This window comes from Alosa sapidissima, chromosome 4 (assembly GCF_018492685.1).
Source record: "Alosa sapidissima isolate fAloSap1 chromosome 4, fAloSap1.pri, whole genome shotgun sequence".
Lineage (NCBI taxonomy): Eukaryota > Metazoa > Chordata > Actinopteri > Clupeiformes > Clupeidae > Alosa > Alosa sapidissima.
In genome coordinates, this window is record NC_055960.1 from 31,681,088 (window position 1) to 31,707,275 (window position 26,188).

Genomic DNA, 26,188 nt, shown 5'->3' on the forward strand with positions numbered 1-26,188 from the left:
TAAACCCTACAGTCCACAGACACATGGGAAAGCATGCACGCATACACACACACACACACACACACACACACACACACACACCAGGGTTCCCACAGGCAATTTCTGGAATATCATTGAATTTTAGAGTCTATGCCAGACATGCCAGAAAGTCAGGGAATTTGATCATTTTTGAGGCAAAGTCATGGAATATCAGGGAATTGTGTTGTAGCAGTTTAAAATTGACTTGCCAAAATACATTAATACAAATGTATTTTCACACAGAATTTGTGTATATCTGCTTATTAGCTTTACTGCTGGCTTGAGTAGCCCAACTGTGTTTATTTCATGCCCATTTATTCATCGCCCGCTCTAAAAAAGTAAAAGATTCTTTACCGCTACGTGGGTGCTCTGAAATCATTGGTCGGTATATTGTACTAACGTTACAGTATACATTATATAGTAAGTCATGGAAATTCAGGTTTTTTGTCAGGGAAAATCATGGAAAAGTCATGGGATTTTACATTTGGCTTAGAGTGGGAAGCCGGTCACACACACACACACACACGCTTACACTCACTGCAGTGCAATTATTTCAACAGTGACTATAGAAAGAGCACGTGTTACAACTGCACCCATTTCTCAAGAGGCAGTGGGGACACGTGTCATAGAGGGCAAGACCACAAAAGTAAAGTTAGCAGCCTGGAGTTCAAGGCCCGGCGTTCTTCATCACCATGATTTATTGATGGAGAGTCAGGGCGCAGAACCACCATCTGGTGCGAGGCAGGGTGATTGACAGGAGCTGTGACCTTGAACCTGTGGTGGGGGCTCTACGTGATGCCATGTACAGCGCAACCCGTGACCTTTGAACTGTAAACAACACACAACATGAGCGATGGGAACCATGCACAAGTTTGAGGGGCTCTTGTGTTTCAAAGGGCTTTAGCCTCTCACAAGAACAGCCTGACAGTTGTGCACACAGAACCACCACACACACACACACACACACACACACACCACATGTTGTAGTTGACTAATTTTTGTGCTTGCTTCTGCTTTGAAACCACACTGTGTTCACAAGTGGTGTGATACAAAAACCACCCCTAAGATTGCACCCCAACCCTCACAGACCTGTCTCAAAGGGGCAGGAAGAAGATAACACTTTGGTGGTTTGTTGAAAGTTTATTTCAGCTGATGTGTAAGAGGGAAGAATTCAGTTGAGTGAGGTCTTTAGTCTGCATGCGGCTTTGAAAAAGCTTTGGCTGACTCGTCTCTGTCCGAACCTCTGACAAATAAATAAATTGTTACCTCGCAAGACAACAATGTCACATACAGTACTGTGGAGTGTGGATGTTGGGTCCAGAAACAAACAAATAAACATGGCTGCCACGTCAATGCCGAAAGTCCCTCAAAAAACATATCCCGCAACACGTGAAGCAGCACGTGAGGAGTCTGTAAGGAGGAGACACTGATAAGACGAGAGAAGGCACTATGTGGTGATCTACCAAGACACACTCACACGACACCGCCACAAGGTCACAGCGAGACACTGACATCCTCCTATCACTTTCACAGTATGTTGGACAGGGTTCATGACGGGGGGGGGGGGGGGTTGAGTCTGGCGCGGCGAGCACAGCTCTGAGTTGCCAAAATCAAAGTACTGTGAGTCTTTTTTTGTTTTTGTTTTTTACAGGCACTTTCTTGTTCAGGCTCCATGCCCCACTGGGCACATGTGACGCTTCAAACGGACGGAAGCTTCCTGAACTTATTTTGGCTCTGAGTGAAGCCACAGTACAGGCAGTCCCTCAGGTCTGACGTGGCAATATGTCCACATATGTCCAGGAGGCGACAGGCAGTCTGGTTAAGTATGTGTGAATGACTGTGAGAAAACAGAAGGTAAACTACAATATTCAAATGTCCCCATACCCATGACGGTAATTTACAAATCTACTGTATCATATAAATGCTTTCCCCTCATATCTGACAATCATCTCACCTTAAGAGTCCTCAGTAAGAACAACATCAGCATTATTTCAGTTGGCTTGCAACACTTCCTTTTATAAAATCTATAAATTACATTTATCAATAGAAATTGATAAAAACAAAAAAAAGACTTTTCACTGGAGTGGAGACAAAGTGCTCTCTGACATTCGTAGATGCTCTCCAAGTTCAAGTTCAAAACTAGTTGAAAACGAGGTGAAAAATCCAATATATTAATCCATCTGTAAGGGATCTCTGTTCAGACAGCAGTACAGAAGAGATATGTTTGTGACATGTAGACACTGTGACACACCCCCCTGCTGCCCTCCCATAGTCCTCTCTTCCCTCTGTCCTCATCTGACCTTCAGGTAGCTGGGCATGGTGTAGTTGAAGAGCAGGAAGTCCATGCGGTAGAGGTTGTACAGCTTGCGCTGGAAGACGGGGCTGATGTCTTTGAAGTAGCTGGCGGCCAGCTCTCCCGTGGTGCGCGTGCTCTTGCCCGAGGCCGGGAAGTGGACCTCGCCGTCGGCCCCGGCCAGCTTGAGCACGTAGGAGGCGTCCTCCTCCAGGGTCTCGTACTTGCCCACCACGTCGTAGTGGATGAGGCATGGGTGGCAGAGCGAGTGCACGCGCTCCCAGTGCTCGTTGAAGGGCTCCTCGCGCTGCGTGGCCGGGTCCACCAGGTAGCGCACAAACTCGCCGAACGAGACGTCGTCGCCGCGCTCCAGTGCCTCAGGCCGCGCGTCGGGCCGCTGCCGCCGCACGATCTTGGTGCCGTAGCGCTTGTGGAAGGCCGTGTTGTAGCTGCGCGTGAACTTGTTGCGGTAGGCCGACACCAGGCGCTCGAAGGGCTCGCGCACGAACAGGAACTTGAGGTAGCCGCGCAGGCGCTGGTTAATCTCGGCCGTGGAGTACTCGGAGAGCGTCCGCAGGTTGCCCGGCACGTGGGCCTCGTGCGCGGGGATCTGGAGCGGCTGGCGCCGCTCGCGCTCGGGGCCCGCGCCACCGGTCAGCACCATCAGCACGCGCTTCCAGTTGGTGCACGCCACCTTGGGCACGTAGCAGTAGAGCAGACCATGCTGGTCGTCCACGATCACGTGCTTCAGGTCCTCGGGGATGAGCACGCGGCGCTTGCGCGTGTACGAGTGACACGCCTCCTCCAGCAGCTCGCGCCGGCCCTGGTGCATCACCTGCAAAGGTGACAGCTCCATCTGCAGTGACAAAGACAAAGGGGGGGGGGGGGGGGTTAACACTCCTCTCCTAAAACATTAGACTGTAAAATGAAGGAGAGAGAAGAAAATGTGCTGACTAGATCATTGATTGGAACATTTACTTTTAAACAACGGCCTGATGGTGTTGATTAAAAGTGTTGATTAAAATAAAGTCCTCTGCAATGTCTGCAGCAAGGAATTTGCATATCACCGGAGTTCATCAACTCTAAAGTCGCACATCAATGCAAAGAAATAGTGTTGACACTGAGGGAAGTGTTTCATTGTGTCCCCTAGGTTATATCTGTGGCCTGAAATACCTTGTATGTGAAAAACAACTTCTTCCCGAAGCACTTTTGAATTTATTTCCTCAGCATATTAGGTCATATTATAGATTATTATGGCCATTATTAAAATAATAATAAAAGAGTTTTTGAACTTTAATGTCACTAATACTGATTATTCAATGATTTATTTGAATTTAAAAATGTAAAATACTTTCTCAGCAAAAATTATATATGCGATTAATTTAGATTAATTAATCACAGAGTATGTAATTAATTAGATTAATTTTTTAAATCGATTGACAGCCCTAGTATTCAAACATGACTAAAATGGGCACATGGCAAATCTGAATCCGCAGGTTTAAAGGAAAGAAAAGGAAAGTGGAAAGTCATCGAGGGAGAAAGGAGGAGAGAGGGGAGTATGAGGTGGAGTTGGGGAGAAAGGAGGAGAGAGGGGAGTATGAGGTGGAGTTGGGGAGAAAGGAGGAGAGAGGGGAGTATGAGGTGGAGTTGGGGAAAAGGAGGAGAGAGGGGAGTATGAGGTGGAGTTGGGGAGAAAGGAGGAGAGAGGGGAGTATGAGGTGGAGTTGGGGAGAAAGGAGGAGAGAGGGGAGTATGAGGTGGAGTTGGGGAGAAAGGAGGAGAGAGGGGAGTAGGAGGTGGAGTTGGGGAGAAAGGAGGAGAGAGGGGAGTATGAGGTGGAGTTGGGGAGAAAGGAGGAGAGAGGGGAGTAGGAGGTGGAGTTGGGGAGAAAGGAGGAGAGAGGGGAGTATGAGGTGGAGTTGGGGAGAAAGGAGGAGAGAGGGGAGTATGAGGTGGAGTTGGGGAGAAAGGAGGAGAGAGGGGAGTATGAGGTGGAGTTGGGGAGAAAGGAGGAGAGAGGGGAGTATGAGGTGGAGTTGGGGAGAAAGGAGGAGAGAGGGGAGTATGAGGTGGAGTTGGGGAGAAAGGAGGAGAGAGGGGAGTATGAGGTGGAGTTGGGGAGAAAGGAGGAGAGAGGGGAGTATGAGGTGGAGTTGGGGAGAAAGGAGGAGAGAGGGGAGTATGAGGTGGAGTTGGGGAGAAAGGAGGAGAGAGGGGAGTATGAGGTGGAGTTGGGGAGAAAGGAGGAGAGAGGGGAGTATGAGGTGGAGTTGGGGAGAAAGGAGGAGAGAGGGGAGTATGAGGTGGAGTTGGGGAGAAAGGAGGAGAGAGGGGAGTATGAGGTGGAGTTGGGGAGAAAGGAGGAGAGAGGGGAGTATGAGGTGGAGTTGGGGAGAAAGGAGGAGAGAGGGGAGTATGAGGTGGAGTTGGGGAGAAAGGAGGAGAGAGGAGAGTATGAGGTGGAGTTGGGGAGAAAGGAGGAGAGGAGAGAGGGGAGTATGAGGTGGAGTTGGGGAGAAAGGAGGAGAGAGGGGAGTATGAGGTGGAGTTGGGGAGAAAGGAGGAGAGAGGGGAGTATGAGGTGGAGTTGGGGAGAAAGGAGGAGAGAGGAGAGTATGAGGTGGAAACAGAGAAAGAAAGAGAGAAAAAGATACCCTGCAAAAATGATGAAAGATAAAAAGTGATTTGAAAATGAGCAGATAGGTCTACTGAACACATGTTGTTGGTTATCAAACCACAGGCCGTTCTTGTTAGCCAGAGCATAATTACCAAAGTAGTTTGCCAAAAGAAGCCTACCCAGCACTCGTTCCATGTGCCAAAGCAAATATAACAGATTTTTCACCTTTAAACCAGAGCTTTGCCTTCAGTGGTGCTTCTCTTTCAATCAAGCCTGAAATCCTGAGACTTAAGCTGATGGCATCTTAAATCACTGCCATGGGGATTGGCCTATGGCCCATATGCTGAGTGGAACTGTTGCTGGAGAGCAGTGAAGCTCACACTCTCGCACATCAAGACATGATCACAGAGCTGAGCACAGGGTCTTAGGTGCCATTTGCCACAGCATTACCGAATACTCTTTAAGTAACTTTAGTTGTGTATTGCTGTCAGAAGTTATTTGTACTGAGGAAGGAGCTAGAGTACATGCATGCATGCACACATGTCTGTTTTAACAATTGAAATGATTCAGTTACATGTAATTTGTTCAATATAAAGTACAAGAATGGATCTGGGATATTACCAGTAATGCCTTAGAGCTGTGACTTTGCTAAGACAACAACAGCCATAGCTCAATTAAATGTCAAATCCTTTTTTTCTTTGAGATCTTGTTTTCCCTTCCTGGATATTTTAAAAGGGACTCCATCGTGCCAAACAAATGTTTTTCTTTTCCCGAAAGACAATAGCTCAAGTCTATTTTCTTTGCTTTGCAAGGGGGTATGGATCAGTGGGGAACGACTTTGGCATCCAGGGCAGGTCACCGCGTCCCAGATACATTTTACTCCCAGAACCATAATTCTACGCAGCACAAACGGCTAACAGTTTGGTGCTTTGGCAATCTGACCTCATGGCCGTCCATGAGGTTTTAAACGTGGATCTCAGTGTGCAGACTTCCTACCTTTCTGTCCCTACCTGGCCCAATAAAAGGCTGGAAACTGTGAAAAAACCCCTGTGTAACTGAAATGCCACTGAAAGTAAAAGAGACAGAAGAGTGCAGCTGGAGCTAGAAGAAAAACAGGTGCCGACTTCTAACAGAGAGAGAGCGAGGTGAAAAGAAAAAAGAGATCAGAGAAAGAAAGAAAGGAGAGATTGTGGAAGGTATGAATGAAGCATTAGGAGCCCCAGCAGGATATTTATGTGTGTGGAGTCACCTGTGTGCATAATTACAGGTCTAAATGTGAACCCACCAGGTCAGACTAGCGACTGACAGGAGCCTTTATACAGAGGAGAGCACTTACAGAGACGGCTCAATCCCAAACAAACAAGTCTGCCTTTATCTACTGCTCAACATCATGCTAGTAGTGGCATATTACAAAGGTTGGCTTTTCAGCATGGTACAAAATGAGAAATGCAGGGATGTGTCACTGAACAGATAAATATGGGCTACTTGGCCCACTTCCATGCAGGAGAAGGCTTGAACACAGAAGATGCTCTGCTGTCTAGCTTCTTTTATGATGGTTCTGCTAGTTCAATTCTACTAGTTCAATTCAATTACTGTAAATGAAATGCAGTTGATTCTACTAGCATCAAGATGAATACATACTGTAATTGCTAGTGTAATTGGGTATATAGCAATGATAATGTGAACTATCCTTGATCCGCTGTGATAATGAAATAAATTTCACAGAAACGGACAGAAACACACACACAGGCATATACTTGCAAGAATGCCCGTGCACACACACACACGGGCACAAACACACACACACACACACACACACACACACACAGTCACACACACACACACATACCACCGAGACACTATAAAAAATCTTCAAGGCACTGACAAAAGACAGCGTCGCCACGCAAACCAAGACCGGCGACTGGTAGCAACAGGAAATGGTGTAAATGCCTTTGATTTATGGTGGTAGATTGGCTTCAGACCCATCTGACCTGGAAACAGTCTGGACAAGAGAAAGTGTCCATGTGTTTTAAATCACCAGCTGAACACACACACACACACACACACTGCCTCACTTAAGCCCTGGCACATGCCACATAGTGACTCATCTCTGGCACACTGGCCCTGACGTGATAAAGCAGCTAATGCTACAGCTCCACCACTGGACCAGCAGCCACTTAGACCTCCAAACACACATCTGGGACCAGTTCTTTGCAGTTGCATGAACTATTACATTTGACTGGGCACAAGCCTAGACAGGTTCTTTTGGGAGCAAGCATGTTCTATTTGATATTCTGTTTCTGCCTCTTCGGTTCTCATATGTTGGCTCCAGCACCCATGCATTTCACACATCCACATCAACATGAAGATGACCTACATCAGCCACTGCTTGGGGAAACAGGAAAATTACCCAAAAAGCTATTTATGTGGTAGTTAGTTTCGATAGTTTCGGCTTTGAGTATGGCAGCCATGTTTCTGCTGCAGCTCCAGTAGATGAGATGAGAGGGTGAGGCGTACGTGGGTATGTGGGTACTCACACATGGGCACTTACCCACATGGGCATTCACAGGTGGGCACACCGACACAGGGCAATTCGGTGCAAAACGGTCACATCCATAACGCCAACACAATGCCATGGTATTTAGTTGGCGTTATGGACGTGACAGATTTGCGTGGAATTGCCCCACACAGACACTAACTCATGCACACATGGGTACACACACACACACAGGAGGGCACTTACACTTCCGCACATGGGCAGTCAGACGTGGGCACTTACCGGGTCAGTGTCGTAGAGCGTTTGCAGCGGGCTCCTCCTAGACTTGGCCAGAGTTCTGGTCTGGTCACTACCCTGTGCTGCCGCTGAGACAGAGAGAAGCCAGAGTTAGCACAAATGCACACACACACACTAGAGCTGCCACTAATGACTATTTTATATTGAATAGTATATTGACTAATTTGTCAATTAATCGATTAACAAATGTTGTATCAAATGTATTGATGTCGACAAATTATCAGCGTCAACTTTGTCTATTATGACAATCACACACACACACACACTCACGTCTGACCAAGTGAGTGTTATGTCTGTCTATCTCTCTATTATATCTATGTATTCTATCTATCTATCTATCTATCTATCTATGTATTTTTACACTGTGTTGGTGGAGTAGAAACCAGGGTTTGTGGATGGCTACCCACAGATCTACCCCCATGTACCGCACACACAGACTTAACGCACGTCATACACGTGCTTACTGCTTACACACACACACACACGCACACACACACACACACACACACAGGTGTGTGCGCCACACACACACACACACACACAAACAGGCGCACACTGTCATCACATCACATGCCAGAGTGGATCAGATTGTCCGTGTGAGGACAAGGGACCGGTCCTTTAGGTTCAGCACTGTAATCTACTCAGCCACTGATTCATTCACAAGTTCCTTTCTATCAAACGAAGACCTTCTTCCGGCTGGTCCACCGTAATGTAATATAATAATAGGTTATAAACAGTCATTACACTGAAGTAGCATTTCAGACTATAAGTTGATAAATTGATTAAAGGAGGAGGGGGACCACATCCCATTTCTCTCTATTCTCTTTTAGCTCTAAACCTTATTCTCTAAACTCACACAGAACTGATAGCTGTTTCCATCTGATACTATTTTGAGCTTCATTTTGGACACAAGTAGGAGCAGAAAAGCTATTCTTCAAAGACCTCGCAAAAGTAGCCTGAAAATGAGAAACAATATGCACTGACTCCATAAATCCACCACCGAGGAAGACTTTCCTCCTCACCACCAGCAGTGACCAAGTCCCACTAATAAAGCCTCTGGGGGCAATTTGAGGTGTACCATCACAGGAGGAGTTCCATCATCACGCGGTGGACAACCCCCATAACTCTGTGCCACTAAATCTGGAGAGGCCAGGCCATAAAACCACTACAAGGTACTGAAGGAGATACGTAGCTAGCCGCCTCTGGCGTCATATCTTAATCATCCTCCGACAGTCTGGAGGACGCACGGACGTTAAGCCTCCGGCGCCCCTGTGGTTTGAAAACTAATCCCTGCCACAGGCCATGAGCAGCGGATGGCCGGCAGCAAAATTACAGGTCTGTGTGTAAATATGGCCATAGTCCTGTAATTTGAAATGGGTCACCTCAGAAAGGCTTTCAAGTTGAACCTGCCCTCAGGGTAAGACATCAATTACCGGCTCAGGGGCTTCTGTCCAGTGCACATGGCACAGAAAGAGGAGTTGCCGGTGCCCCATCTAACTGAAGAGAAACTAGAGGTACCACAATTGGTAGCTTTTGAACATTTGCATATGAACTCTGACATGGTCGTTGAACATAATGGTAGAAATGCAGCTCACACTTTACTCAGACGGCCTCTTATAGACTGATCTGATGCTCAGATTATAAACAAATGAACTGTTGACACTGTATTGTCAAGATAAAGGGTTGGGTTTGGTTATATAACATTTTCAACTTTAAAAATCATTATGTGATGGTTAAATGATCTGTTGTGGCAGCTTTCCCTGCTCCCCCTACCGTCTCCTAATTCTCTGGACGTGCACACGCCTCCTCAGGCATCGGTTAGCCATGCCGGCTAGTCGTAAGAACGAGCAGCGATGGCTTCATTTTTGTTGTTCATCATGGCAGAGCCAGCAAAAAGACCAAAGAGAAGGTTGTGAAATATGCACCCCAAAAGCTGTAGGGGGAGCTCCGTAGAGAGAAAAATGTGACAGCAAAAGTGAGAAATCGCGAAGAAGTGACTAAAGTTACGGAGCAGGCCTTTAAGGTGATGATCAGTAATTGCAGCAAAAACAATTTAAAAGACTTGGATATAAACCATCATAAAGTCTCTGTAGGTGGAATACCCAAGTAAAGTTTGAAATGTGTGCATACTAGGCAGTATTGCCTGTTGGTCTTTGTGCCTTCTCAGAGAAGGCAGGACTCTGTGTTGGTCTGGCTGCATTGGAATGTTGACTCGTGTGTGGCACCCCCTGACTCAGAGTCTACATTCCACTCAACATTTAAGAGCGGGCTATCCTCTGTCGGAGTCCAACTTTCGCTTTCCCTTAGAAGGTTTATGAGAAACAGACTCTCTGAATGTCCATGACTGAGGTTGGGTGGTTAATATGTGTGTGTGTGTGTGTGTGTGTGTGTGTGTGTGTGTGAGTGTGTGTGCGTGTGCGCTGGGCGGGAGGCAGCTTTCACCCATCATCCTGGGGTGGACGTGGGAGACAGAGGAAAAGTCATTAGCCACACAGATGACATTACGCACTGTGTTGAGACAACCCCTGAGGTCAAGGCAAAGTGCTGCAACTTTACTCTGTGTGTATACTGTAATCCTGCTATAACTCACAGTCATGCGCTTCCTCATCTCCTCCGACACCTCACTGCATCTGTTTTCCATCTATTGAACCCCCCACCCATGACCTCTCGACCCAGTGGCAACACTTAGAGAGGGACAGAGAGAGAAAGAGAGAGATTACATTTTTTCCACACTTTTTACAGGGAAGGTTAGGCAGTTTTTAAAAAAAAAAAAAAAAAAACAGTGTGTCCCTGGTGGGAAAAGAGAAAAAACCTCGCATAAAACAGTCAACTCCTTTGTGCGGCGTCTGAAAGAGCGGCTCAAGTCCTCCAGAGCAAATCCAAACAGAGGAGGGTCTCCCAGCAGCGGGCTAGCCAGCTCACCTTACACCCAAGGGGCACAGCCTCACATCCCCCATTAGCCCCTCACTGCAGGCCAGCAAAGCTGTTCCGACGTTTGCCATGCATACCCTACAGGAAAATGTTTAATTTCTGTCATTACAGTTAACTACCAACGGCAAAGAACACAGGTGACTCCTTGTTATATGGTAAGGGATCTGTAGTAACAGTTGTGAGACAGATCTCCTGGCAAATCCTTGTGTGTGTATGCTGGCTGTTATTCTTAGAGAGGAAAAGAATCACACTGACCACTGATCTGTACTTCATTAGTGTCATACAGCATGAACTGCCTGGGTTTGATCTGGACATGGAGAAGGAGCGGTTTTAATAGGCCCGCTTACTGTCTTAAACAGCCTTCCCCAGCCCACCACCACCAAAGCAGCTCAACAGAGGAATATGACGATATGCCACTTTGATAACATCCGATGATGAAGCGCTGAGAGACTGATGAGAGACTGCCCAGGAGAGCAGACAGAGACATTCATTCATACCCTGAGTCATCCCTCCAGGAGGGAGCTAGTCTTCAGGTCAGGTCAGAGCGTCTCGTCTTTCAGGCGGTCTAATGAAGCCTCGCATTCCGCACATTCCACCCTCTCTCTTTGTTTTACTTTTCAACCAACCGAGTCTAATCACGGGCCACACTGACCAGTTCACAGGCCTCTCACCTGGTCCAGGACACAGGATTAGAATGAAATGTTTTCAATCACCTGATATTACCTGCCACTATTGCCATATAGCACTCTCCTGGACTCTGTTTCAAGGATATGTAGGTCATGGGAAAAGTGGCTCATTTGGGAGAAGAACATTTTCATTATAGCGAATTACTTAGGAAACCAGGTGGGGCTTAAAAAGGTGCCTCTTGATTGTGGGCTCTGACATCTAAATGGACTTCTTTCTTCACCAAGCCATTTGGTAAAGCAAATACAACAAAAATTCTATGACCATTATGACTTTTTTTTTTTTTCAAATCAGTTTCTGGGTCACCCAAGCACATTTTAAACTCCCTGGAATGCAACATCTGTTTTCCCAGTCAACTCTGGACAATAGCCCTGAACAGAATGTATACGCACATATGGGACACAGTCAGGCTCTGACACACACACACACACACAAGACACAACATATACATTCGCTTCCTCCCTGAGAGGACTGGAATTTCACATGGAAAAATGGAGCAGGAGAACTCCTCAGTCTGAGCCGCAGGGCCTCTGGGCCAGGCCAAATGGCACACACACACACACACACACACAGTCTGTCAGAGGTATATCATAAGCCCAAGGAAGTTTAGTAGATTGCAGTGAATTTAGAATAACTCATATATTTAATATATAAGGGGTGTTGTAAGGCATGATGCAAAGCTAAGTGCCTAAAATCTCACTTAGTTGTTGTGGAGCATTTATGACATTGAAGTGCTTGCGGGGGGGCTTTTGCAATACGTACTAGTGCTGTTCCTTTGCTTTTTCTGTCAGTAAGTTTTGGAGTATACATATCTTTATTCTTTTGTAAGGAATATGCTGAAGAAGAGTAAAGGCATGTGCGATTGTGTATCGCAACTCACATATATCCGATATCACATAATAATGATCTTGGAGTTCTTATGCTATATTTACAATGTATGATTAAGGAGATGATATTGTGAGGTATCTTTGAAGTAGGCCTACTTTATTTATAAATCTGAATACAAGACCACTGCACAGGATTAGACAAATTGTCCATATGACCAAATCGCTAAAAGGAGATGTGGCACAAAAACGGAAAGCCCTGACGACAGTCTCTCTGCTGTCTGCCTACACAGCTGATGCAACAGCTCAGCAGTTTTCTAGAGAACTGCCTCCCAGTTGCTAGTTGACAGTCTAGGCAACCACCTCAGACAGTGTTGTGTTGGCCGGCTGTGGTTCCGCCTTAGAGATCTTGATTCAGTATACTATACATTCGGCTTTCAAACTTGGCACAGTCTACAGTAGGCCTATACTTGATCTGCCAATAACTATTGGAGACTGCTCTGGGATTCCATGATTTCAATAGGCTGTAAGAGTTCATTCTCTATGCGTGTGTTTCCCTTCAGTACACCTTAATTAATACTGTTGTGTCACCACAGTATGTGATAGCTTAAAGGATGGCACACTCTTACTTGTACTACTATTTAATAGACAGGGGTGTTGAAATACCACTAATAAATTCTAGTTGTGAAATAATCTTCTAAATGAAGCTCAAAGCTAAACACGACATGTGTCTAAGCGGCCTTAGCACTGTTCCAGAAAAGGTAACTGTGTTGGATCCTAATTCTAATAGCCTTTATGTTTATCTGGCACCTCTGCCATATGACATGATTTGAAGAGGCCAGTAAGGGCCTTGCATTTACACCTTCTCAAAGTGGAGAAAGACCATGTCCTAAAACAAATTAGCGAAATCCGAACGATGCTAGCACACATGCAGCCGTATGCAGATAACACATGCGGATGCTAGCACACATGCTTCATATGGACGCATGAAAGCTGCTCGTGCATATGATTCAGTCATTGTGGGCTATTGATTTGCCATTCTTATCAGCATGGGCATCCTGACCAACCAATCTAGTTTTTCCCAACAGTGACCAACTCGTATTGCAGCGCTGAAGAAGTCCAAGACGACCTCTGCCCCCTCCCCCTAGCATGCTCACCTGCTACACTGCACTGTTAAAGTGCCAATGTGAAGGACTCTCAATTGTAATGGGAGTTGTTCCATTTAACATGGCAAGGTGAGTAACACCTTTGGTATTTCATAATGAAATGAAAATGAATAAGCCATAACAGCATCAAATATTTACATTACAGGAGGAGAGACAGAGAATAGAAAATAGAAAGTGTGTATGTGTGTGCCCGTTGGTGGTTGTAGGCCTACATTAGTAGTTAGTTTTACCACTTCATGGCCTGTGGTGAGTTTTCCATCTCCCCCTTGTTTTCACCTTTTGTTTTCCCACTGAGGCACTTCCTTCTGGCAACATGCAGCACATTATGAAGATTGCTGCATTCGTCACATGGACAGTTGATAGGGCCACTGGTCGCAGAACTGCTCCCAGATTACTGTACTTTAAACACCAGGGACGGGATTAACCTGCCAGTATCCAATTACCCCACACACACTGGAAATACAGTGACTTGGCATTTTATAGCCTACACCTAAGCATTCAGCAGCCACCACACTACACATTTCCTGAGACAGATCTAATACAGGGCAATTCCACGGAAAATTGACTTTTTGTCACATCCATAACGCCAGTGAAATGCCTTGGCATTTTTATGATGTGAATGATAATTCATTTTTTGTGCATTTTTTCTCGTTTACATTCTTCAGCCAAAAATAGCAAATTATCAAATGTCTTGTAATCATTCACATCATACCATACCATCACATTTTATTGGTGTTATGGATGTTACAAAAAATTGTTTCCATGGAATTGCCCTACAACACAACTTGGACAACAGCTCAGCTGCTCAGTAAAATTAGTGCTGACATGTCACACAACCTCTTGATTTGCTGCTTTAACTGTAATTCAGCCAAACCTGCTCCCCATCACTGTAAATCCTATTGTATTTATAACAACTCTTAATACCAAATGCTATATATACACACTTCTCACTTAAGCTTAAGATCCTATTAGACTTGACTGCTGCAGTGGTCAGAGGCATGCTAGCCAGCAGCACACGTCTATTAGCAATCACTTTTAGAGTCTGCCGAGGTGAGGTAAGCTACTGGACAGGGACACAGCAAGCAGCTGGTACCTGTGTGTGCCTTGTATCCAACACGCCTGCGTAGTTAAAATGCATGACACTTAGGAAACTATGACATTAAGCTAACTGAAAACATATGAGTTGATCTGACTTTTTACGGCCTTCCACTGGTTCTCATTTTCCTGTGGCTGTTGCATTACTGTGGGAATTTAATGATGGCAGAATCTGGCAGCTGATATCCTTAAGATGTCCTTTTAAATACAGATGAGCAGTCAAGCCAATGAAATCTTTGGGAACTCTTACATTTATAAACTGACCGCTTGGTCAGTAGAGACATAGAGGGGAGTTAGAGTGGTCAGTGTGTGTGTGTGTGTGTATTTGTGAGTGTGTGTGTGAATTTGTCAGTGTGTGTGTGTGTGTGTGTGTGTGTATTTGTCAGTGTGTGTGTGTGTGTGTGTGTGTGTGTGTATTTGTCAGTGTGTGTGTGTGTGTGTGTGTGTGTGTGTGTGTGTGTATTTGTCAGTGTGTGTGTGTACGCGTACGCTTCTCCGCGTCTTAGTGAAACTTGGCAGGGCTGGGCCTGAGAGTCCTCTGTGAACACTGAACCCACTCACACTGGCTGCCACGGCGACTGCCAGGGAGGGAGGAGAGGGTGAAAGGGGGCATGCACAGGGCGAGGCACACAACGCAATGTACAGTATACGGGCTACTGTATGGCCTGCCAGGGACAGAGAGGGAGGCATATGTGTGTGTGTGTGTGTGAGAGAGAGAGATAGACACAGAGAGAGGGTATATCTGTGTGCGTGTGTGTATGAGAGAGAGAGAGAGAGAGAGAGAGAGAGAGAGAGAGAGAGAGTATGCCCATACTGGTAACTCAGAGACAAAGCAGGGATGCAGGAAGGAGCGAAGGATTTTGCAGAGCACCGTCTTAGAGAGAGAGAGTGAGAGAGAGTGAGTGAGGGAGAGGAAGAGGCTTTTACAAGGCAAGAGGGAGTAATTTAATGAACGTGAGGGGAGAGTGAGATGGAAAGAGACTGATGTAGCCAAATAAGCAAAAGACAAATGAAACCCCATCTCTCTGAGAGCGGCAAGTTACAAACCTCTCAGATAATTAAATAAATTAAAACACATAGACAGACCTTTGTGCCAGCCAAACACACAACAGGACACATTCAAATGCAGAACAGAGGGCTGACTATAATGGTTGTGCTTCAAAACAACAAGAGCTTGAGTTTGTTGTTTCAGTGTTTTAAACTAACTGTTGTTTAAAACACTTGCTTGCACAACATTGTTAGAAACACTTAAAACGCAGCTGTGAAATACATTAACTGATGCTCGCTAAGAGAGGCAAAGCGTTCAATGTAGTAGTCCATGCCATAGTGTAGCTGTATGGTCTAACAGCCCAGGGCCGAGCAGTTTCTGTATGGGGATCATGTGCTTTGTGCACTGGCTGGGTTTGCTGTTAGCAGCTACAGAGGTTTGGCACGTGCCAAGGTGTGGACTAGCCTACTAGATTCAGAAAAAAACAAAAAACAAACATATGACATAACACAACTGAGCTTTTATTCATTCGGGTTGCTTGATTTAAAACACATTAGCCTTTCCTAAAGGAAACTGATGGTGGAAAAATAATAAAGACTTAAACAGTCTGGGGTGTACAGCACAGTGCAGTGCAGGCAGGTCTGGTGCATGGACTGTGGTCCAATCACATATCTAAACATTTATACTACAGAATGTCAAATCATTCCATGCCCCATTTAATGTTAGATGACTATGAAGGCATAAGTGTCTAGGCAATGAGATGAAACCATGATAAGAGATGAGGCAGGGCGGCACACAGGGCCAAGGTCAAAAATCCAAAGCTCTTTAGAAAAGGGTGCATACCACACAATGATACATTGAGTGGGGCAGCTGTGGCCTACTGGCTTAGGACTTGTAACCGGAGAGTTGCCGGTTCAAACCCCAACCAGTAGGCACGGCTGAAGTGCCCTTGAGCAAGGCACCTAACCCCTCACTGCTCCCCGAGCGCCGCTGTTGTTGCAGGCAGCTCACTGCGCCGGGATTAGTGTGTGCTTCACCTCACTGTGTGCTGAGTGTATTTCACTAATTCATGGATTGGGATAAATGCAAAAGACCAAATTTCCCTCACGGGATCAAAAGAGTATATATACTTATACAAAATATGTTATAATCAGTTTCAATGGAGTAAACAAACCATACGTCCTTGTGGAAACTACAAAGGCAAATAAAATACATGGACAATGTCTTTCACCAAAGCATCTACTTTTTGCGTTCTCTGTGAATGGTCAAGGGAACACAAATGGCATGTGGGCTATTTATACATTCCCCTGAGCTGAGCTAGCAGGATCTGAAGATGAAGGGTGGTGAGAGCAGAGCACAGACGCGTGGCTGTGAGAGCGGCAGGCTAAATGGCTGCACTGTGGGGATGGGAACGACTCATATAGCACACACTCTCTCTCTCACACACACACACATACACACACACCCTAACCTTCACATGTATTTATTATATTTAAATATAAGGTTGTGATTTTAATGCTGTTTGTCTGTTTTGTCAATGCGTTTGTCACTAGGATTATTGTGCTAATTTTCACAAGGGTGTAGCCAACCCGTTAAATTACGCCACTGATCCAGATGTTACAGTTCTCTGAGTGCTCATCTAGTTATGTATTTCTTATAGGAACCAAAGACTACAAGAGTCAACCAAAGTCTTAATTCTTAGTCTTAGTAAGTAAGCAGTCCTTCAAATAGCTTGGGGTCAGATCATGAAACACAGCTGGCTCCCTCAGAAAGTCAGCTCTTTGGCTCTTTGCCTACCACACTGACATTTCCCTAGACCCCCATACTGTGTCCTTCAGCTCTTTGACCCCCCCCCCCCCCCCCCCAACCTCATCCCAACTTTACGGAATGGCATGGACAGGAAATGCATGAGCACAGAGGGGCTAATGTGTGCTCCCAAGGCTGCCCATGAACAGCCCTCTGTGTGGGAGACCCTCTGGGAAGGCAGCAGGGCCTCACAGCCTCCACTGCACTGCACTGCGCTCCTAACCTCAGCAGAGGAGCACAGCTGAGAGGCATGCTCGCCTCTACACTCCATCAACACCATCTTCCCTCCATGAACCCCACCTTCCCTCCATGAACCCCACCTTCCATCCATGTACACTATCTTCTCTCACCAGCTTCAATCCATGAACCCCACCTTCCCTCCATGAACCCCACCTTCCATCCATGAACACTATCTTCTCTCACCAGCTTCCCTCCATGAACACCATCTTCCCTCATCTCACCAGCTTCCCTCCATGAATACAATCTTCTCTCACCTCACCACCTTCCCTCCATGAACACCATCTTCTCTCAGCATCTTCTCTCCATAAACCCCACCTTCCCTCCATGAACCCAAATTTCCCTCACGGGATCAAAAGAGTATATATACTATTCACCCCTTGCAGACATGTGACTTAAGTCACGTGACGGCTCCATGCTGGACGGCAAAAAGATGGGAGACGGACGGCAAATTACATTATGTCATAAAGATTATGATGAACTGAACACCATTACTATAACATCTTTGTAGTTCAATGTATTGCTGTTTGGGGTCTGATAGTCAAAGAAGATGCCAGTGGTGTTGTTAGATGAAATGGGTCATGATCGCAAATGTAAAGTTATTAAAACTGGTGGTAACAGCAAGGGGAGATAACATTACGTTAGGCTACTGTAATTAACATTATGGTAAATGAACACCCATAAGTATTTCTGGACTAAAATATTGCAAAGCGATTTGGTTACTTTATTTGTCTTGCTTTTATCAGTTGTAACATAGTCAAAACGTTAAGAATGTCATATCAGAACATGAAATAATAACTAGCTGCCACACTTAGAAGCTAGCTATTCTATCGATAGCTAACGTTTATCGTAGCTCATAGTGCTAGGGCTAATGTAACTCGTCAGTTTGTACGTTGCCCAGCGAATAAACTTACTTCTTACATGTTTTAAGTTAAAGAATTGAAAGAAATAGGAAATTTAAAAAAAACTTGAACGGTATTATCTGTTTACATTCAGATCTTGCCAAAGACTTTGCCTAAGTGCTATCTGCCGTCCTGTTCAGAGTCTATGGTTGCTATAGCAACCGCTGCTGTGCTTCATACACTGAGGAGATAAGCATGCAATTGTGGTTGAAATACTCCCGAAACACAAAGAAAACAAACCAAAATATATCTATGCAAGAACATGGGATGTTGTTGTATTCCAAACAATAAGCCAACAGTCGTGGAAGGGCATTACTACGGTTAAATCTCACTATAATCTCCTAGCTGTGCGATATGTCCCATTACAACCCATTGATTTGATTTGTGTTCTTGCCGTCCACTAGGCTATTTTGCTGTGGCGCGAACAAAACGTGACGTCACTTGCAAGGGGTGAATACTTTACTATATCTTCCCTCCATGAACACTATCTTCCCTCACCATCTTCCCTCCATGAACCCCACCTTCCCTCCATGTACCCCATCTTCTCTCCATGAACACGATCTTCTCTCACCATCTTCCCTCCATGAACCCCACCTTCCCTCCATGAAGCCCACCTTCCCTCCACAGGGCTGGTGCAGGAGAGGCAATGCTCTGCTCTGTGGTACACTACGTGGACAGCTTCCCTTTACACAGCAGGAGAGTGCTGAGTAAGCTTCTCATAGCCGACGACAGGCGCAGGCAGCCTCCTCATTAATTACAACCACACTGGGAAAGAGGATGCAGCCGGCCGGCTGACATTTACAATAATTAATAGATATAGAGCTATTACACAGGTACTTTAAGACAGATTGAGCATGCAATATTTGACCTTGCTTATCTGACTATATAGTAGACTAGGACAGGCAATGCAGTACACACAATGTTTATTTAGTAAGTGTGGGTTCATGTACAATATAAAACACAGGGAGAAACTACCGGTACTTGATCTCAATCGGAAGTACAAACATGTTTGTATCTGTGTTACTGTGCAAGGTTGTTGAGTTTTTTTTATCCTCCTATTTAGCACATTCAGTCTGACTGTGCTGCAGTCTGTCTATGTTGCATCCAGGTCCATGGAGGACATCATTTCTGTCAGATGCATTCTCATATTAACTGACAGACTGATTGCAGGGTAGGCTCAGCTGTGACATGGCATTTGGGCCTTCCCCTGTAACACTCCCCATCCAGTCAGGCAGCAAGTGTTACAGGGGCACTTAGGGTCTCCCCCATAACCCTACTCTATACCGCTGCCAGGGGCACCTAGGGTCTCCCCCAATAACCCTACTCTATACCGCTGCCAGGGGCACCCGAATGCTACTGACAAAAAATACAGTCTCTCTGAAATACGAAATTGGTGGAGTCCTAATATTACATTACAAAAACATCCACCACTATAAACAATTCCCTATAGAGGAAATGCAGCTGTAAGCCAAAACACAAAACTAGTGAGTTAAGGCATACTGGATGTGTTGTGTATGTGATAGCTGTAGAATTTGTAAACCATTTTGCAGTCATCACACACACACACACACACACACACACACACACATCCAGGGTGCAAAAGTGGTGAAATGTTAGCCTACAGTATATGTCTTATGAGCATAGATGATTGGAAGATTGCACTGTTCAAGAAACGGCACCCGGCAAGGAAGGTCAGTTGCCTCTAAACTTGGCCCTTGTGTGTGTGCAGTGCATAACTATCCTTGCATGTTCCAAAATTGACGTAGAATGTAAAATCAACCGTTTCTGTGAATAATGACTAAAATGAAGCCATGACAGACTTGGCATGATCATGCACACGATATAGAGCTCAGACCAACATATGACCACAAACAATAGAATGAGACATAGAAGGTTAAAGAAATGAACTGCAATGCATTGGACATCAAAGTAAAAGTCTGTAGGGAAGGGATAGTGAAGGGCCTGTGGGTGTGGAGTGTGCTCATGGGGTCTTTGGAAACCCCCTCTCCTTTTCTCCACTCGACTCACTCTTTCTTTACTCTTTCTTTGCTCTCCTTTTCTCTCTCTCCTTCTCTCTCTCTGTAAATCTTTCTTGTTCACCTTTGAACTTCAGTGTTTCCCAGAGAATCAAATTCCATTTGTGGTGGTTGGTTTGCAGAATTACCTTGAATGCAACAGTTTTTAACAAATTAGCACAGCGTGGTTATGATCCTAACCAGATTTAAGCACAATTTAGTACAACCTGGAAAATCATTGTGTGGTGGTCAATGCTGATATTGTGGTGGGCCGCCACAAATAAGTCAATGTATGGGAAACACTGAACTTCCAATGCACTGGTGTGGGCCAAAGTAGCACAGAGCCACGACAGCATGTGAGCCTGGAGGATGTTTGCAAACGCATGGTTGGCTACTAAAAGATATATGAACCTACAAGCTCTGCTTGACCTTTTCCACAAGCCCAGACAGAGAAGGTATGAGATGGCTCCTTTTGTGAAGCAGCATGCTTAGCTGAGGAAACAAGCCACCACTGATAACATCCATATCCTCTAGCACCATAAGTTCCCTGTACCCTTCTGAGTCAAACTGCAACTTCTTCAAATCCCCCAGGCTTCAGTTCTGTTTATCTGACAACACCATCAGCAGCTCAGTCTCAAGCTTAACAAATGTAAAATGCAATGATAATAGAATCCTGAGGGACATCTCTTGATAGACATGGATAAGATTCCAGGGATGACTTGTTGAAACTTATGCAGTTCTCTCCGTCACACCCTTTTTGGAATTGATCAATCCCTTCACTCAGTGTTGAAGAGTCATACTGTTTTGATTTTTGGTCCAAAAAAACTGACGATGAATAAATAAAGGGAAGCAAAAAATAAAACACAATAACCCGCATGCCCCCAAACCACACACTGCATCTGGAGACTACCACAGCTTACACAAGAATGTTTTCCTTTGTGCACTTTGGGACGGGACAACAGTAGCTCCAAAACATCCGTGGCTGTCCCAGCTCTCTGGTGCCCACTCCAAGCAACCTGCCTGTGTAATTATGTGGCGGAGTTTTGGCAGGAGAAGTGCCACAACAGACACAGGGCTGCTATATACAAAAGCAACCTCTGCTCGACACAGACAGCGACTACAGGAAAGCTTCACAATTTGAGCTTGTTCAGTGTGTAATGCATGTATTGTGTCTAAAAGGTAGTTAAGCCATTTTCTCATAAGGCTTTTGTTTCAGTGCCTATGGCCTGAGTGCCTGAGACTCTGTTGGAAGTCAGTTTAATCCCACTGCAGTTTAGTTACTTTGTCATTAAGTACTTTGTTATGCAGAAACCTCTTACATTAGATACAATGTTAAAGTGCAACAGCCACAAAGACATGTGTACTGCCATGCATTTGCAATACAGCAACCTTCCGAAACGTCCTGCACTCGCAGGAAGACCCTGGATTTTTGGGGGATGGGGTCAGTTGCCCACCTGAATGCAGTCATTGTAGCTACACAGAGAGACGAATACACCAGTTATTTAACGCAACACAAAAGAACAAATTGAGGTTATCAGCCAGGCTTTTTCCTACATGACAAATAGCAAGGACATAAGAGAACATTGGTAAAAGAACACGTACTGCGTTAAAGCAGTGTGTAGGACATTACTATAAATATCTCGTCGAGGCAACAGTGTACCCAGTGCCGCTTCATTTGTGAAACATTACTCAAGTTAACTTTTGAATTGTAGAATAAATATTCAACACTTTAAATAAACTGAATTAAAGCGGATAATGCAATTACCACAAAAGACAGTGACATTGTTGCTGGTACCCAAACCATGAGACATGCGTAATGGTGTGCGTAATAAAACAAAGCAATTATCGCACAGAACTCACCTGGCTTTAGATTAATTTGGAAATAAAATATGACCATGACGAAGGATCCCAAACAAATAGCCAGGACCATCCGATTCACTCTTGGTTTCCTCATTTTGAAGCCACGACTTGAAAGAGCCGACCAAAACCTCCTCAGCTCATGCGAAACGTAAGTTGCTTTCATTACACAGCGGAACTTAGATGAACTAAAGGTATAGTGTCTGGAAGCAAAATGAGACGACTTTTCTTGAAGTCGAATTTGTGTCTGTTAGTTGAGTAATTCATCATGATATCCATTCATATCCTGTTCCAGTTAAAAGTTGCAACCGCAGAGAAAACCGTTGAAACATCATCTTCAAGTCCCTACATGCTGAGCAGTATCGTAAACTTCAACTGGATGGGGAAGTTTGATCTAGTTACTCATATTACAACGCAGTCTTCCTCGTTTTCTCGAGTTCCAATGCATCAGCATCATCCACTGAAGCCAGTTCTTCATACTCTAAACAACGACGTTTATATGCACTTCGGGAGCTCTAGCCAAGTGTTTGTTTTTGCATTAACCCTTTCATGTCCGAAAAGGTGGCCCGTGGACATCAACGCTGAAAGACTAGGCTACGTGTATTGCTGGCTGAATGGTGGTGACGGTCAGCGAGAAACTCCGATGATCAAGACGATAACCGACCTTAGGTCTTTGCACTAAAGGACTTTCAATTTGACCAATTTTGACTGAGATGTTAGTTGCTGGCCACAATTTACACGCTAGCAGCATCTAGTGGATACCAACGCCCCCTTCAGAGTTGGCAATTAATTGAAGGGTTTTTTAGACGTGACACAGTAGACGTGATCAGACACATGGATGAATAATGTATCTGCCTGGTAGTCTCTCAGAGATATTTCCAGCAAACATTCAAGCATACAGTGGTAAGCCTACATGTTCACATAGAAGAGGTTGATAAAGGAATCACTTTTCCTATGAACCTTTAGGGAAATAATTCCATTAACATTGGAATAGGTAGGCTATGTATGTTGCATGATCTCACATACTCTGTAGTGTAGTTTAGCTGGCATCCATTTTCTGTCTTTTCCCAGCATGTCCAAGTAATTTCCTTAATATCCCCACTTTTATCATAAAGCTGTTTGGGTAGCACTTTAACCTAATATCCATAGAACATTATAGACTGGATGAACCATTGAGATGTAGTATAAGCTCTAGCCTATAGCTATTATTAAGAAAACAGCAATAAACAGCATTAGCATAATGCAAAGATGTCATTGGTGGCATTATTAAGAGGTAAAACAGCCCTTATTGATTATCAATCATGAGGCATTATAAATACTTTATATACATACGTGAATACTTTTAACACTGGTAACATTACTTAAACCCTGTGTTTGATTCTTCTCCCTCAGAAGATGGTTTCAAGCTGTATCATGGGTCTGGTGGTCATACATGAATAGGTTGGCAATTCATCTGAATTCCATCCGGGCAGTCCAGCTTTAAAGCCCTCCGGACATAGAAACAGAATACAATTTTGCGGGTGTATGGCCTTTTGCTCCTTTGTCCTCCTATTCAGAGTCTTGCCGCAGGTCACCCTACATGAAGCATAATGTGATAATATGGTCTGGCTAGAGAAGGTGGCCCATTCCTGCCCATCCTGAGTGAGTCTGTTGCAGCTACATGAGGTATGGAGGGGGAGAGTGGGAGGCCTGCCTGACAGTAATCCTGCCCACATGACTCACATCCCAGCTGGGGAGGCAGGCAGTGACATGGGGGCCTGAAACTTAAAGAAAAGAGGAAGTGAGTAACCTGGAAACTCCTCACCAGCATGAACAAGCTCCAGCATGGCATTCGTAAGTTATCTGGAAGATCAACGAGAAGACAATGACATCTGAGTTTCTGAGGATGTAACAACATGCAGCAGAATCTTATTGTCGTGGGAAACAACTACAGCAGATAATATGCTGTTGGGTATACTATGAGTGAGACCAGTTCAGACTGGCTGGCCATCAAGAGGAGGACTGGTCATATTCTATATATACAATATGACTGACCCTGACAAAAATATCTGGGACAGAAATATCTGACTCTGGTGGTGGTAGAACTTTATTTAGAAGTCTCTACTTTCTCACACTCCCCTGCCTAAAATATATTTTATGGCCAGACATCATAGCACAACATATATTGTACATAACAGAACGTATAACTTGGGACTATGTTACCTCGCCTGGAAGCTAGCCCAAATTTACAGAGCCCATTTGGGGAAATTGAATGAATTGAATTAGAGTCTGGCTATGCCAGGTAAAATGTTACCTTTATTTTACTTCAATATCACATCAGAGCTTGTTTATGCGTATTTCCTGACTACATAAAAAATAATAATTAATATTATTAATAAATAAATAATTAGTACATAATAATTACAGACAACTTACACCATAATGGCATAATATTCACACAAGACAAAACATCCAAAGCCTGGTGTCTTGGTGATGTGGGTCTTGCTGGGTCAATTGGCTGTTTCCTGATTCTGAATGAGATCAAGTTCCTCAAAAACAATGTTCAGAAATTGGAACTTAATTAGAGCCACAAATAACAGCCAAATTCCATTACCTTTCCCATCCAAGTCCTAACCCCTTGTTCAATCTGAGAATGTTGCAGCTGCTCCAGGAGAACAGAGCTAATCAAGAGGACTTCCTGAGTGAGCACCCTGTGCCCTGACCCGGTTCTGCACTGGACGGGCTGTTCCCCCTTCCTGACCACTCCTGGTGCCAGGCAGCCATTCCTGCTCCGTGTCTGAGCGCCTCTCCGGTGATCAAACGAGGAGGCTGCGCCTGTCTGACAAGGAACAAGGGGGGAAAAACATCCCCAAGAGTGTTCTGTGTCAGAATGAGCTAATGGCTTTGCTTGCTGCCAGAAAAAGTCTGTAAAAAGCGATGCAAGTGTGTGTGTGTATGTGTGTGTGTGTGTGCCAAGTCTAAACAAATGGAAACAATTGGCTTTGTTACATTCTCATAGGAGGTAATATAATGACTGAAAGAACAGCGTAGATTGGGGTGGGAGGTGGTAAGATGAAGTATTGACATCTTCATCAACCATCAAGGACATGGTGAATACCAAACAGAAAATGAGCCCCTATTGCAAAATTAAAATGGAGATCATTATGCCTTGAACTAAATGGCTGTTGTATGAGGGTTTGCAAGGTGATTGAGGTGATCGAACAGCTTTACTAGATTCAGTGAGACACAAGGTGACGGAAGATTATAACTGATGTCCGCACGTCCAAAGATGACAGGGTACACAAGTGTTTTCCATTCTGCTTTTATCAGTTGCAGTTGTGCAGTTATGTGTAGTAAACAATAAACAGCCTTGCTGTGTGCAGAGTTCCCTGCAGAGGAGAATATTTGTTACTGGGAATCCTGTTCACCACACCTTTCCTTGGCATACTGTGCAACACACAAAGAGGAAAGGAACTCGCTCAGCTTATGTGCTGAATAACAAGGACCCCGAAATTAGCAGGAAGAGATATTGTATCTTGCCTTTCCGGATATTGTACTTCATAAGGATGCAATTACATTATTTCTCAAGTAAAACATGATATTGCACAATTAGCTAACAATGTCATAGACTATAGAATTGTGTGGACAAGACAAAGTCATAGACTATTGAATTGTGTGGACAGGACAATGTCATAGACAGAATTGTGTGGACATATTAACCAAATCTAATCTTTACACACTAATAATAATGAAAGTCCATGCATTGTTAATAATTGTTAGACATGTAATAATATATATGATATGTATTGTTGATAATAGTTTTGACATACAGTATATACTTTGTTGACTTTGGATCTAGTGTCCTAAGCAAGCTGAGGCAACTCAGCCTAGCATTCCTGAGTGATGTGCTTTGTCACTCATTAGTGCTGCTGTGTGAGAGCAAAGATCTGTCTGGCCTGCCACCAGAGAGAGGGAAGCTGGG

General features: G+C 44.7%; 1 protein-coding gene across 3 annotated transcripts; it reads right to left on the reverse strand.

The window, feature by feature from the left end:
- Positions 1-1,148: 1,148 nt before the first annotated feature.
- Positions 1,149-25,075, reverse strand: LOC121707537 (carbohydrate sulfotransferase 11-like). Of its 3 annotated transcripts, none has more exons than XM_042090190.1 (4): positions 24,643-25,075; positions 22,231-23,990; positions 7,708-7,787; positions 1,149-3,167 (listed from the first exon to the last, which is right to left on the reverse strand). In XM_042090190.1, the coding sequence occupies exons 2-4, from the start codon at positions 22,391-22,393 to the stop codon at positions 2,310-2,312; spliced, it is 1,101 nt and encodes a 366-aa protein (XP_041946124.1). In that variant the 5' UTR covers positions 22,394-23,990; positions 24,643-25,075; the 3' UTR covers positions 1,149-2,309. The 3 variants fall into 3 exon arrangements, with proteins under 3 accessions (XP_041946124.1, XP_041946123.1, XP_041946122.1); XM_042090189.1 differs by having other exon boundaries at positions 7,708-7,790; positions 24,821-25,074; XM_042090188.1 differs by having other exon boundaries at positions 7,708-7,790; positions 24,643-25,074.
- Between the last annotated feature and the right edge of the window lie 1,113 nt (positions 25,076-26,188).

What these genes read in the sequence shown, in the direction of transcription:
- LOC121707537 (XM_042090189.1), bottom strand. Translation starts at nt 22,393, where the DNA reads ATGAAAGCAACTTACGTTTCGCATGAGCTGAGGAGGTTTTGGTCGGCT. An exon ending in CCAAATTAATCTAAAGCCAG is followed by an intron (nt 7,791 to 22,230) that starts GTGAGTTCTGTG and finishes TCTCTGTCTCAG; the next exon opens with CGGCAGCACAGGGTAGTGAC. An exon ending in CGCTCTACGACACTGACCCG is followed by an intron (nt 3,168 to 7,707) that starts GTAAGTGCCCAC and finishes TTGTCACTGCAG; the next exon opens with ATGGAGCTGTCACCTTTGCA.